The sequence below is a fragment of the Bufo bufo genome, chromosome 1 (genome assembly GCF_905171765.1).
Source record: "Bufo bufo chromosome 1, aBufBuf1.1, whole genome shotgun sequence".
Classification (NCBI taxonomy): Eukaryota; Metazoa; Chordata; class Amphibia; order Anura; family Bufonidae; genus Bufo; species Bufo bufo.
The window spans coordinates 256,380,462-256,395,030 of record NC_053389.1 but is presented as its reverse complement, the minus strand read 5'-3'; the positions used below and the strand labels follow the sequence as shown (position 1 = coordinate 256,395,030).

The window sequence follows — 14,569 nt, the reverse complement described above, 5'->3', positions numbered from 1 at the left end:
AACTATTAGATCGGTGGGGGTCCTAACAGCTAGCCCTCCATGATCACAAAAACTGGGTCCCTGTACCCCATGGAGGCCCTCAAAATAAACAGAACACTCTGCAATCGAAGGAACTCCTATATAAATGAATAGAGCAGCAGGGGGCATGCACGAGATATAGGATCCCCACAGGGGCGGACTGGTCATAGACCCTACATGGAAATTTCCCGGTGGGCCGATGTCCAGGGGGTGCCCGAGCCCTCCTCATGGCCACTGTCCACATACATAATGATCTAATGCTCTTAGCATTAATAAAAGGGGTTGTCCCATGAAAAAAATTCTACAGTTTTTAAACGAGCACCTGGATCTGAATATTTTTGTAATTGCATGTAATTAATAATGTAGCATAGCCACTGAGTTATTCAATAAAATATATCTGTACAGCGCCACCTGCTCTTTGTTCTTTTTCTAATTTATTTGTCCGCCTCACTGAGATGGCCGCACATGCTCAGTCTCATCCTGAAACTGTCTCCTGGGTTATGATAGGGAGATCATGGACACGCCCCTGAGCTGCAGCAGGAAAGACACTCCCCTTAATCTGCCAGCCTGATATAAATCTATCAGAGCAATGAATGGGGAGATCTCTGGATCCATGTGAGGTACAGGGCTGGTTCTAGCTTTGTTAGAAAGAGGTTGTCATGTACTATATGATGTCTCATTTTTATTTTCTACATTAGTCATGGGATAACCCATTTAACGCTAGGAGCATCAGGTACTTATTCACCTGGCCAGCAGCCAGGTGCCCTCCTGAATTCATCTGATCACCATCCTCCTGTGGTATTTGGTTTTGCTGGGGCGGTATTTTGTGCTGTACTATAGTATCGCTGGCCCCACCTACTTCTGTTGGCCCCGTCTACTTGTGTTTCTCGACTTCTGTCAATTTGGACTTAGGTTTTTTCCAGGGCCAATTTAAGTTCTCAATCTGCCCCTGGATAGGGGTAATTTTACACAACCGAAATACTCCTTTAAAGGAACACTTTCATTAAATTGTTTAATGACCTATTAAAGTGTACCTAAAAGTTTAAACATTTTATACCTCTTACAAATGCCCTAAAATTCTGCAACTTAGACAGAATAATGGAAATTGCTCCAGAGCTCCGGAGCGGGCACCATCCTTAAAGGGACACTGACAGGCCCAAAAAGCATATTTAGGTATATATATGACAGTACAGGTCTTATAAAGTGTATTAGAATCATCTAAGTATCCCCCCTGTCCACCTTATAAATACAGTAAAATGAAGTTTTATAACCTGCTTGAATCGTGTTCAATCTGCCCAAGGGGCGGCGTTTCATCTCAATTTGCGCCCAGCCAGCCTCGCCCCAACTGCCGTTTGAAGCGCCGCCCAGCTCATCAATATTCACTTCGCTGGGCGGCGCACTAATCCTCACTAATCATATCGCGCCTGCGCACTAATTAACCCCTTTTCAGATCTAACAGATCAGAGCTCTGAAGCGCTGCTATAAACTGTGCCCGGCGCATGCGCATAAAGCAGAGGCTGCATCGGCCTCTGAGAATCAGACTGTGCGCAGGCGCGATGCGATCCCAGCCAGTGAGGCGCTGAAGATGAGCCGGAGGCCGATGCCCATAGTATTGTATTGGGCATGCGCCGGATCTTGCGTTGGGGACAGTAGTAGCCGCCCAGCGAAGTGAATATTGATGAGCTGGGCGGCGCTTCAAACGGCAGTTGGGGCGAGGCTGGCTGGGCGCACATTGAGATGAAACGCCGCCCCTTGGGCAGATTGAACACGATTCAAGCAGGTTATAAAACTTCATTTTACTGTATTTATAAGGTGGACAGGGGGGATACTTAGATGATTCTAATACACTTTATAAGACCTGTACTGTCATATATATACCTAAATATGCTTTTTGGGCCTGTCAGTGTCCCTTTAAAGACCTGACATGCACCGGATTTTCAGCGAGCCAGTACCTCATATTCTCGGAATTTACATGACCTGATAAATGAACTTGAGCTTTATCCGTCATGAAGTGCAGCAATGGGTCCAAATGTCTGTCAGCAATCATAGCAACCAAGTACAGTAATTTCCGCGTTTCGCTTTGTCAGCCTCTTTCAGTTCCTGCACACACGTTATGTGGTTTCAGGTTCAGAGATTTCAGCACTCACTGACACATTGCTCGTGATACACCAAATTGCTAGAGTCTTCAAGTTGATTTTTGAGGGCTACTTGCAATCCGCTGCTGAATTTCAGGCACAACTTCAGCCGTTCTGATTGATGGAGGCCTCGGTTTCTTCATGTTTGTGATAAAGACGCCCTAAATTAGGGCATTTTAGGTACACTCTGGTGTTCCGAATCAATGTACCCCCCCAGGGGTTAATATCCACGCGTGGCTGAGAGACTAGACGCTGACACATAGATGGTCAATGCAATCTCTAACTTTTATTACATGGGATAAGCCGTATATACATCTTCAGAAGAGGGCAGTCCTCTCTGAGGCTAAAACATTGTTTCATTGGTCAAAAAGGAAGAAGAGATAAGAGAAAGGAGATAATACACCTGCATCTGCGCACTGGGCCCTACTTTGGAATGTGAACTAATGTAAACATCTCGTTACCATCGCCATTTTGTAATGGCTTCTATTCTAACAATAATACTGCATACGTCATATGTGACACTTCAAAGAGGTGCTTCTCTATAGGCAGTGGATAATATATATCAAGTCATATGATTGGTCTACGCATTCCACCACACTCCATGGGACACCTGCAGAAAGATGAGAAATCAGACACTTCTCACAGCACAGCACTTTGCCCCCCTCTCTCTCCTTTCCAGCCTTGAAACAAAGAGAGGGGTGGGAGGAAGGCACTTGGAAAAGAAAAAGTTAACTCATTACAGTCCTAGATATACAAAATATAGAATAAAATTCACACATCTTTAACATTTGCAACAAAGCCAGTTTGATGCCATTTCTGGACCAGACTCTGAATACATTTAGCTGGTGGTTTTGTTCCTGGGTACTTGTCGGCAAAGGTCTCCTGAGTTTCCTTAATCGCTCTGCTTCGCACGTAACCTTCCACAATCGCTATCCGCTGATCCAGGGAGAACACCACCTTTCTGACACAATAGGCCACTTTTATCAAACTGAATAATAAATCAGTCTCCGTTGCCCATAGCAACCAATCAGAGCTCAGCTTTCAGTTCCTACAGGGCTCTGAAAAAAATGAAAGCTGACTTCTGGTTGCTATGGACAACTAAGACAGATTTACTATTAGGCAGTTTGATTTGGAGATATTGGAGGCAGGCTACTTTTTCGTGGGCCATCCTGTCCCATCAGGCAGGAGCCCCAACATCAGGGTGTGCCTCAGGGAAGAAAGGTTGTGCCCTTCTATCACTGCCCTAGCCCTAAGGATGATGGTCAGTTTGCAGTGTTCGCCAGCGAGCACATGCGGGCTGCCATCTTTAGTAAGGTAGACTCACCCGTCCGGCGATGCACAGGTAAGCCCTTACCTGTGCCGGGAGCCGGTCTGAAATCAAATGCAGTCACCGGGAGCAGGCACCGGGAGAAGAGTATTACACTCACCGGTAATCCGGTTTCCTGGAAGTCTCCATGACACCAAGTCCTGAGATTGACTTCCTTCTGATTGGACAGGAAAAACACAGAGAGGTTAAAACCCCCACCCCCTCCTCACATCACCAGTGTATTTTAACGAAGAACCCCAGGATGAAAGGATAATAGCTAATAGCAGAAAAAAAGGGTGGGATATATGTGGTGTCATGGAGACTTCCAGGAAACCGGATTACCGGTGAGTGTAATACTCTTTTCCCCAGTCGTCTCCATGACACCAAGTCCTGAGACAATATCAAAGATACAATTAGGGGGGGACAACTGCCGACAGGACCTTACGTCCAAATCTTAGGTCGTCATTAGCAGCTACATCTAGTCTGTAGTGCTTAGTGAAAGTATGAACTCTTTTCCATGTTGCTGCCCTGCAAATCTGTTGTAAGGAGGCTGAGGCTTTTTCCGCCCAGGAGGCAGCCATGCCTCTCGTAGAATGTGCTTTTAGGGAAGCAGGGACGTCTTTTCCCTGAGCTTTATATGCTTCGGAGATTGCCATCTTAATCCATCTGGAGATGGAACTTTTTGCCGCTTTCTTCCCTTTGTTAGGACCTGAAAATTGGACAAACAGATTTTTGTCTTTTCTCCAAAGGCTGGTAGCTTCCAGGTACTTTAAGACCGCTCTCCGGACATCTAATGTGTGGTAAGTGATTTCTTGATCGTTTTTCGGATCGTCACAGAACGAGGGGAGAACAATGTCCTGAGACCTATGGAAGGTCGAGACTACCTTGGGGAGGAAAGTCGGATCTAATTTGAAAATTAATTTGTCCTCAAATATTGCAAGGAATGGTTCTTGGATGGACAAGGCCTGCAGCTCACAGACCCTTCTGGCTGAGGTTATTGCCACCAGAAAAATCGTTTTAATGGTAAGCCATCTGATGTGGATAGAGTCCAGAGGTTCGAATGGATCGGAGGTTAGACCCCCTAGTACTGTATTAAGGTTCCATGGTGGCACCATGTTTCTAATTGTAGGTCTGATCCTATCTGCCGCCTTAAGGAATCTGGATATCCAGGGATGTTCCGTTAGCTTGGTATTATATAGTGCTCCTAAAGCCGATACCTGGACCCTAAGGGTATTGGGGGATAGACCTAAATCTAGCCCTTCTTGAAGAAAATCCAGGATTAGTGAGATGTTGGCTCTAAACTGGTTGAAGGAGGTCCCAGACCAATCAGCAAATTTCTTCCATATTTTTTGGTACTTGTCGTTGGTACTCTGTTTCCTGCTAAGGAGTAAGGTGTTCACTACTTTTTTTGATAGACCAAAGTTTAATAAGTTGGATTCTTCAGAATCCAGGCTGTTAACTTTAGTATTTTCAGGTCTGGGTGAGAAATAGGTCCCTGACTTAGAAGGTCCGGCCTTTGAGGTAGAAGGAGAGGAGCTTCCACGCTGAGGGCTTTCAAGAGGGAGAACCAACTTCTCTTGGGCCAGAAGGGGGTTATCAGGATTAGTGTACACTTTTCTTTTAGGAACTTCTGTAACACTCTGGGGATAAGCGGAAATGGGGGGAAGGCGTAGACTAAGTTTGTTGTCCAACTCTGGTTGAGGGCGTCTACTGCCCGAGGATGATCCCTGGGGTTGAGGGAGAAGAACTGGTTTAGCTGATGATTTCTCCTGGATGCAAACAGGTCTATCGTCGGCCTGCCCCATTTCTTTGTGATTAAATGGAAGGCTTCTGGAGCTAACATCCATTCCCCTGGGTCTAGTCTGTGCCGGCTTAGGTAATCGGCCTGAATGTTTAAAACTCCCTTCAAATGAACCGCTGAAAGAGATTGAATGTTGCCTTCTGCCCAGGAAAAGATTTTGTTTGCCAGGTTCTGTAGCGGGCGATGCCTTGTGCCTCCCTGGTGTTGGATAAAGGCCACGGCTGTAGCGTTGTCCGAGTAGACTAGGACGTGACGACCCTTTGCCAGCTGACTTGTGTGTTTCAGTGCTTCCCACACTGCCCTCAGCTCCTTGAAATTTGAGGATTGCTGGCTCACGTAATTCCCCCATGTTCCCTGGTAGGAGTTCCCCTGGACGACCGCTCCCCACCCGTGGAGGCTGGCATCTGTTGTGATGACTAGAGGGAGATCTTGTGCCCAGAAAATCCCGTTTTCTAGGTTCGAATTGCTGAGCCACCAAGTTAGTGATTTTTTGGTCTCTGCATCTAAGAATATTTTCCTCTCTAGGGTTAATTGCGATCTGTTCCATTTGTCTAAGATGAATTTCTGGAGTGGTCTTAGATGGAACTGTGCCCAGGCAACTGCTGGAATGCAAGCGGACAGACTCCCTAGTACCTTCATGGCCTGTCTTATTGAACAGAATTTCTCCTTCTTGAACTTCCTCAAAGCTGTCTGAAGTTTTACTATCTTTTGAGGTGGTAGAAAGGATCTTTGGGAGACTGTGTCTAGAGTAATGCCCAGAAAAACTTTCCGTTTGGATGGGATTAAATCCGATTTTTTCCAATTGATGAGCCAACCTAGGCTCTGTAGATGATCCAGGACTAACCCGAGATGGATTCCCATGGTCTCTATGTTGTCCGCCACTACCAGTAGGTCGTCCAGATAGGGGATCACACAAATTGCCTTTTCTCTCAAGGTTGTCAAGGCTTCCGCCATTATTTTGGTAAAAACCCTTGGGGCAGAAGAGATCCCGAAGGGGAGACACCTGAACTGGAAATGCTGAATGTTTCCCTCCAATTCTATTGCGAACCTTAGGAATTCCCTTGATGACCTGTGAATTGGGACGTGATAATAGGCGTCGCTTAAATCTATTGTGGCCATCACTGCATCCTTTTTTAAGAGTTTCACTGCTGACTTCAGGGTCTCCATTTTGAATTTTTGATATCTTACGTATTTGTTTAGATGTTTCAGATTTATAATTACCCTGGATTTCCCGTTTGGTTTCTTTATAATGAAGAGGCGGGAATAGAATCCCAGTCCTGTCTGATTTTTCGGGACGGGCTCTATGGCGTCCAAGGTTAATAGGTTTTTTATGTCGTTTTTTAAGGTCGCAGTTTGAGATGGGGGAAGGGTAGTGATCACATATTTCTGTGGAGGGGAAGAGAGAAGATCTATCAGATAACCCTCTTGTATAATACTTAAGATCCACCGGCTGTTTGTTACATGCTCCCAAGATCTTAGAAAGGAGCCGAGTCTTCCCCCCACTGGTATGGCGTCATTGTTTGTTGTTGGATGAGGAGGCTTCGGCCCGATTTGGGTTGAAGAGGAAGCTTCTCCCCCTGCCTCCCTTCGCATAGCTCCACCTCCCAGTCTTCCCTTTATCTTTTTTATTTTCGGGTTGAAAAAATCGGTCACGAAAGGGCTGCCTTTTTTGTTTATATCTTTCCTCTGGAAACCCTCTTTTTTTATTTGTCGCGTTGTCTAGGATTTTATCTAGATCTTCTCCGAAAACGTACTGACCGTGGAAGGGGAGTGCGATTAATTTATTTTTAGATGTGATATCTCCTGACCACGCTTTAAGCCATAGTGCCCTTCTCGCTGTATTTGAGAGAACAGCTGTACGGGCGGACAGTTTAACTGATTCAGCAGCCGCGTCTGCTAGAAAGGAGGTTGCCATCTTTAATAGAGGCAAGCTCTCTAGAATTTGATCCCGTGGTGTCTTATTGACCAGATGTATCTCTAGCTGGTCTAGCCAAAGGTTCAGTGTTCTGGCCACACATGTGGAGGCAACGCCCGGTTTGAGAAGGGCCGCCGTAGTCTCCCAGGTCTTTCGCAAGAGACTCTCCGCTTTCCTGTCTAGAGGATCTTTCAATTGTGCTGAGTCTTCAAACGGTAGGGCCGTATGTTTTGCTACCTTGGCCACTGGCGCGTCTACTTTGGGAATGGTCTCCCAATCCGTACAGTCCTCTTGGCTAAAGGGGTAGCGCCTCTTAATTCCTCTTGGGATAAAGGATCCTTTATCCGGTTTTTCCCATTCAGACCTAATTAATTTTTGGACACTATCAGGGACTGGAAAAACGGCCTTCTTCCTTTCACCTAGACCCCCAAAAATTTCTTGCTGGGTAGACCTAGGGGTTTTAGGCATCTCCATCTGAATGGTGGCCCTGATGGCCCTGATAAGTTCATCAATATCTTCAGGATTGAACAGGAAGCGCTTATATTCGCCCTCTTCATCTGAAGATGCCGGGTGTTTTTGGACAGATTCGGAGTCTGAGACCGCCAGCCCCTCAGAGTCGGAATCCAGGATAAGTGATTTAACACTACGGGCGTCCTGAGTGGGGGGAACTTTGGGAGGAGTAGGTTCTCTGGTAGTTAAGGCTAGCTGAACCTCTTCTTTTACCACTTTTCTAATGTCTTCAATTAGACTAGAAGACTCAGACTTGATGACACTGGCAGTACATTCTTTACACAGGGGCTTGGATCCAGTGTTAGACAATCTTTTGCAGCAAATACCACATTTTCTAGTTTTTTTGGCTGCAGAAGCCGAATCCTTTTCTCCCTGAAATGGTAAGGGAGGAAAGGATGAGCAGACTGAACCCACCATACAAGGCATGTACCTGAGAACAGGTTACTCACTGTCCCAGGGTTTGATGCAGGCTCGGTTCCAGAGCCCGGCGTGAGGGGGGTGCTCATCTTGACTCCCGACCGCTTCAGAGATGCTTCACCAAAATATGTGAGCCGCGCTATGCAGGGCGCCGTTACACAGGTCCTGAGCGTTTTTATAGTGTCTCCATGCTTCTCATGCTGCAGGACCTGTGGCGCATGTTGATGACGTCAGCGCGCTTAGCTCCGCCCCCGGCGTCTGACGTCATCCGCCTGCCGGCCGGAAGGGACACATCACAGTGCCGATCCGCCGTGTTCCTCCTTCCCTCTGCATCAAGCCCTCCGGGACCGCCGCAGAGGGAATCTTCGCAGGGGCACTACCTATGTGCCCGAGCCCAGGCCTAACCAAACGGAGGAGGGAGAGCTGCACTGCAGATCCGACCTCGGCCCAGATGAAAAAAAAAAAAAAAAAAACTCCAGGTGAGCCCAAACGAGCTCCGTGCACCTCTCCTGCTTCCTATCCTGATGGGACAGGAAAAACACTGGTGATGTGAGGAGGGGGTGGGGGTTTTAACCTCTCTGTGTTTTTCCTGTCCAATCAGAAGGAAGTCAATCTCAGGACTTGGTGTCATGGAGACGACTGGGGAACAGGCAGTTCCGAGAACAGCCCGATGAAGGCCTCCGGCGGCTGCACTGACCGGCTCCCGGCACAGGCAAGGGCTTACCTGTGCATCGCCGGACGGGTGAGTCTACCTTACTAAAGATGGCAGCCCGCATGTGTTCGCTGGCGTACACTGCGAACTGACCATCACTGACTATGAATAATTATTGCCGTTCCCCCGCTGTGCCCCCCGTTCACTTTTGCCGCCTTGTATGTTAATGGCATCGGTACAGGGAGGAGGAGGCGGCCGTGTTTCTTAATCGCAGCGGAGAGCATCACAGCCAGGGAGAAGGTGAGCTTTTTTTTCCCCTGGTTGTGATGCTCACTGCTGCGATTGGGCAGCTCACAGCCAGGAGAAGGATACGCCCCTTGAGAAACGCAGCCAAAGCCACTACCACTCCCATCCTGTGCCCCTCTTGGGCTTGCGGGACAGACAGGATCAGCTATGTATGCCCCTTCCAGTACGGTGTTCACAGCAGCTCATATTGTAGAAATCAGAATCTGTACATTACATGCGTGGCCGTGGTGTACGGATTCTGTATGTGCTGCAGTGAAAAGCGCTACTGAAAGGCCTTAACTTTGGGAGCCTGTTTTGCTAGTAAAACAATAAAGTCAATTAAGAAAATATATTACAAAAATGATTTTGTAAGTTTAAAACAGTTTAAAAATGTTGGGTACACTTTAACAATCAATATGTGACTATTGACTAATGTGACTAATATGTTCTTTTTAATTTAATTTTTTTTATAAGTCACTCCATGTATTTTGCTTCCTCTCCTTTAACGTCCTCTTTGAGTCTCTCTTAACTGTCTCAGTCTGACCATCACTGCGGCCAGAGAAAGCTCCCTCTAGTGACTCAAATAGAGCATTACATTTTACACTAATCCGTGCAATGCTCTTGATTAAGAACAAGGGAACAATAGAGTTGTCATAATGTAGTCCCAATTCTACAACCAGTATTGTCACAAGGATTATGTGGCAGATAACACCTTCCCCTCACAGCAACAGTAAACTAACAATAGATTACTTATCTATATAGGAGGTCTTATTTGAATTGACTGCTACAGAAGGACAATATTAAAAAGAAAAACAGCCAAAAATGTTTACCATGGACATTGAGTTTAAAAAAATACCCATTTCTGATGTGTGTCCCTTTAAATGAGTTTAGCATAGCATTGTACAATGTACACAGCAACCACCAGAGGGAGATATCAGGATTGTTTAACCAGATGTGTACAGTAACTAGTATGAACTATAAGGAGTTATAACACGGGTTCATTTTGAGCTATTTATATACAACTTAAGGTAGCTTCTTAAAGGGGTTGTCTCACTTTAGCAAATGGCATTTATCATGTAGAGAAAGTTAATACAAGGAACTTACTAATGTATTGTGATTGTCCATATTGCCCCCTTTGCTGGCTTGATTCATTTTTCGATCAGATTATATGCTGCTCGTTTCCAGGGGTTACAACCACATAGGCCGTCACTTTTTCCTATAGTGTGCAAGCACGACCACCACTGATAGATTGCAGGGTGGTTTTAACCATGGAAACGAGTAGTGCATAATACAAACCGGATTCCAAAAAAGTTGGGACACTAAACAAATTGTGAATAAAAACTGAATGCAATGATGTGGAGATGGCAAATGTCAATATTTTATTTGTAATAGAACGTAGATGACAGATCAAATGTTTAATCCGAGTAAATGTATCATTTTAAAGGAAAAATACGTTGATTCCAATTTTCACGGTGTCAACAAATCCCCAAAAAGTTGGGACAAGTAGCAATAAGAGGCTGGAAAAAGAAAATTTGAGCATAACGAAGAGCTGGAAGACCAATTAACACTAATTAGGTCAATTGGCAACATGATTGGGTATAAAAAGAGCTTCTCAGAGTGGCAGTGTCTCTCAGAAGCCAAGATGGGTAGAGGATCACCAATTCCCACAATGTTGCGCAGAAAGATAGTGGAGCAATATCAGAAAGGTGTTACCCAGCGTGTTACCCATCATCCGAAGATTCAGATAATCTGGAACAATCTCTGTGCGTAAGGGTCAAGGCCGTAAAACCATACTGGATGCCCGTGATCTCCGGGCCCTTAAACGACACTGCACCACAAACAGGAATGCTACTGTAAAGGAAATCACAGAATGGGCTCAGGAATACTTCCAGAAACCATTGTCAGTGAACACAATCCACCGTGCCATCCGCCGTTGCCAGCTGAAACTCTACAGTGCAAAGAAGAAGCCATTTCTAAGCAAGATCCACAAGCTCAGGCGTTTTCACTGGGCCAGGGATCATTTAAAATGGAGTGTGGCAAAATGGAAGACTGTTCTGTGGTCAGACGAGTCACGATTCGAAGTTCTTTTTGGAAATCTGGGATGCCATGTCATCCGGACCAAAGAGGACAAGGACAACCAAAGTTGTTATCAACGCTCAGTTCAGAAGCCTGCATCTCTGATGGTATGGGGTTGCATGAGTGCGTGTGGCATGGGCAGCTTGCATGTCTGGAAAGGCACCATCAATGCAGAAAAATATATTCAGGTTCTAGAACAACATATGCTCCCATCCAGACGTCATCTCTTTCAGGGAAGACCCTGCATTTTTCAACAAGATAATGCCAGACCACATTCTGCATCAATCACAACATCATGGCTGCGTAGGAGAAGGATCCGGGTACTGAAATGGCCAGTCTGCAGTCCAGATCTTTCACCTATAGAGAACATTTGGCGCATCATAAAGAGGAAGGTGCAACAAAGAAGGCCCAAGACGATTGAACAGTTAGAGGCCTGTATTAGACAAGAATGGGAGAGCATTCCTATTTCTAAACTTGAGAAACTGGTCTCCTCGGTCCCCAGACGTCTGTTGAGTGTTGTAAGAAGAAGGGGAGATGCCACACAGTGGTGAAAATGGCTTTGTCCCAACTTTTTGGGGATTTGTTGACACCATGAAATTCTGATTCAACATATTTTTCCCTTAAAATGGTACATTTTCTCAGTTTAAACATTTGTTCCGTGATTTATGTTCTATTCTGAATAAAATATTAGAAGTTGGCACCTCCACATCATTGCATTCAGTTTTTATTCACGATTTGTATAGTGTCCCAACTTTTTTGGAATCCGGTTTGTATATTGTAAAAATGAATCCAGCTCGCAAAGGAGGCAATATGGATAATCATAATACATTAGTAAGTGCCTTGTAGTAACTTTCTCTACATGATAAATGCCATTTACTGAAGTGAGAGAACTTTTTAAGATAATTCCCCAAGATCACACAGCAGTTACAAGCTGTACAGAACCTGCTAGCATTAAACACGCAGTATACCATCAAGTATAAAGATATAGGGGAAGATTTATCAAACTGGTGTAAAGTAGAACTGGCTTAGTTGCCCATAGCAACCAATCAAATTCCACCTTTCATTTGGACAGCTCCTTTGGAAAATGAAAGGGTAAATCTGATTGGTTGCTATGGGCAACTAAGTCAGTTCTACTTTACACCAGTTTGATAAATCTCCCCAAATTCTTCATCATTATATCAAATAAATAACAAATTATAAGTATAATTAAAAAGGGCAGCCGGCACTCACAAAGAAGTAGCTGCATAAGAGGGATCACATCAAGGAATCATAGACAGCCACCAAGTACTGTATATATAATATGTGTGAGGAATATGGATTAATATTTACTGTCAGCCATGTCCTCACACCCCCATTTGCTGACAGATAGCGGAGGTAGTGAACTCTACAGGAGGGCCCTGCTTCAAAGCCCCCAGCCCTGATTGTCATTTGATGCATGTTCAGTGTACATGCCAAATAAGTTTCCACCCCCCCAGCCATCTGAGTGTCAGTTGGCAAGGAAGAAAGCCCCAGGGGGTCCAGGCTTCAAGGAGAAGGTCACACCTCAGTCCACCAATTTGGAGCCAAGCTGAATCCTGCAGGAAAACCCCCAGCATGGGGTATCCGCCCTTGCCCAGTATCAATGAGACCGCCCAGACATGTTGGCACCTACCTTTCATAAGGAATTATGGATCGCCTGGCCCTCGCAGGTGCAAACCGGATACATATTTGTGTCCCGGTGGCCACGAGGTACGTGCCCATGGTCTTTGTTTAATGGGACAAGGTAAGGGGAGGGAGGTATCCATATCTCCCCATAGAAACCACATAACGGTACCAGGTTTGGACTCTACTTGTAGCCGGAACACAGGCAGGTCCATTGGTCCCAGAACCATCTCCCTGTGACCCTCTGGTCTGGAGCTATGAACCCTAAATTGTTTTGCGGGTCATTTGCTGCCAGCCCAGAAGAGGGGGAGTGGACCCCTCCCTGAGGCCGGGAGGGGAAGGGCTGGCTACAGGTTAAAAGTCTGGTGCCAGCAAGTAGGCGGGTCTTTCTCTGAAGAGGGATCACATCCTACAAATGTGTTTAGAGGGACCCAGGAAATAGCTGAGATCACGGCCCTTCATGTGGACTCCAGCAAAGAACATCTCCCAACCAAAAGGATTTTTCATCTTACCCGGTAACTGACTTTTACACTGCTTAACCCTGTTGTAACCATATAACCTGTAATCTGTAACCTCAGACCACTGTATATATTGTCTGTGTATATTGTGTTAAATCTAGTGTGCCTTTACGGCGATTAAATCTAGAATTTAATCTTGTGCTATCTTGTATCTCGATCACGAATCCCCACGTCCGTGTTTTGGCCTAGTTATAAGCTACCGCGGGTTGGTTTCTGACCCTATATAATCCCGTTAGCGGACCGGGCTTATATCAAACGAGAACTGGTGGCAGATACCCGGGCTGAGGAGGTGCTGTTTCACTGCGGCAGTGAAAAGGCTCTCTCAGCTTGTTGCCTCTCTGTGCCTGCGTGGACAGGAGGTGTGTGTGTAAGCTATAACAACCTGACCTTACGTGCTCCACTGGAGGGCGTAACTTCACGTTTTTGGTAGACCCATGACCATACCACGTCTCGTGAGCTCGACGTAGCTGACGTCAAGCAGGCACGAGGTGTGGTATTCATCACAATATGGTACAGAAAAATCATAGCAATAATTAAAAAAAAGCCCAGAAAATAATATATTGGCAATTGTTCTGGTGACTGATACAAAAATACCCTGGCTTCAGCCCTAACATACAGTCCCAGTTAAACAACCACAACACTGAGACCTTCACTTACCTCTCCTCATGTAGCAGACATCACCACAGCTTCTTCCCCTGAACTTCTCCTCTTCACTGCTGAGTGCCATCCTCTCCTGCACTGGTCACATGAAGGTGACATCATCGCAGGTCCTTCTCAACCAGTGCCTTCAGCATTGATCACATGGACTGTGATGTCATCACAGGTCCTCCAGCTCTTACAGTGCATTAGATTCAATTGTATTCCCGTCCTGAGGACGGCAATACAGTTGTATCTATCTGGCAGGCAGTACATTCGGGCCCAGGCCCTGAATGTTTTAACCAAAAAATGCCCCTTGCTAGAAAGTTAAACCTAGTGACGTAAACTTATACCTATTTGTACAAAAAATCCAGAAAATAGATACCGACCAACACAGCAGGTGTGATATCTTCTAGCAGACTAATGTGTGCATTACAAGGTATTTCCGTTTTGTGTTAGATTCATGTATTTCTGTATAAGTACAGGATCGGATTGAAATCAGATTGAGTTTTCACATTAATTTTGGCGCGTATTCTGTGCCGAAATCCAAATCCTCATGCAGTCCGTCTCCCATGCATGTGAATAACGTTTCAGCCACCCATCGCGCACATAGAAAAATCTCTTGTAAGGATCTCTTGTAAGGATCTGCAGCAAAGCAA

The 14,569-nt window shown here is 45.6% G+C and overlaps 1 protein-coding gene across 1 annotated transcript; it reads right to left on the bottom strand.

Annotated features, from left to right (window-relative positions):
* Positions 1-3,813: 3,813 nt before the first annotated feature.
* Positions 3,814-8,558, bottom strand: LOC121006146 (lamina-associated polypeptide 2, isoforms alpha/zeta-like). Its single transcript, XM_040439100.1, has 2 exons — positions 8,135-8,558; positions 3,814-8,057 (listed from the first exon to the last, which is right to left on the bottom strand). The coding sequence occupies exons 1-2, from the start codon at positions 8,189-8,191 to the stop codon at positions 6,774-6,776; spliced, it is 1,341 nt and encodes a 446-aa protein (XP_040295034.1). The 5' UTR covers positions 8,192-8,558; the 3' UTR covers positions 3,814-6,773.
* Positions 8,559-14,569: the final 6,011 nt, after the last annotated feature.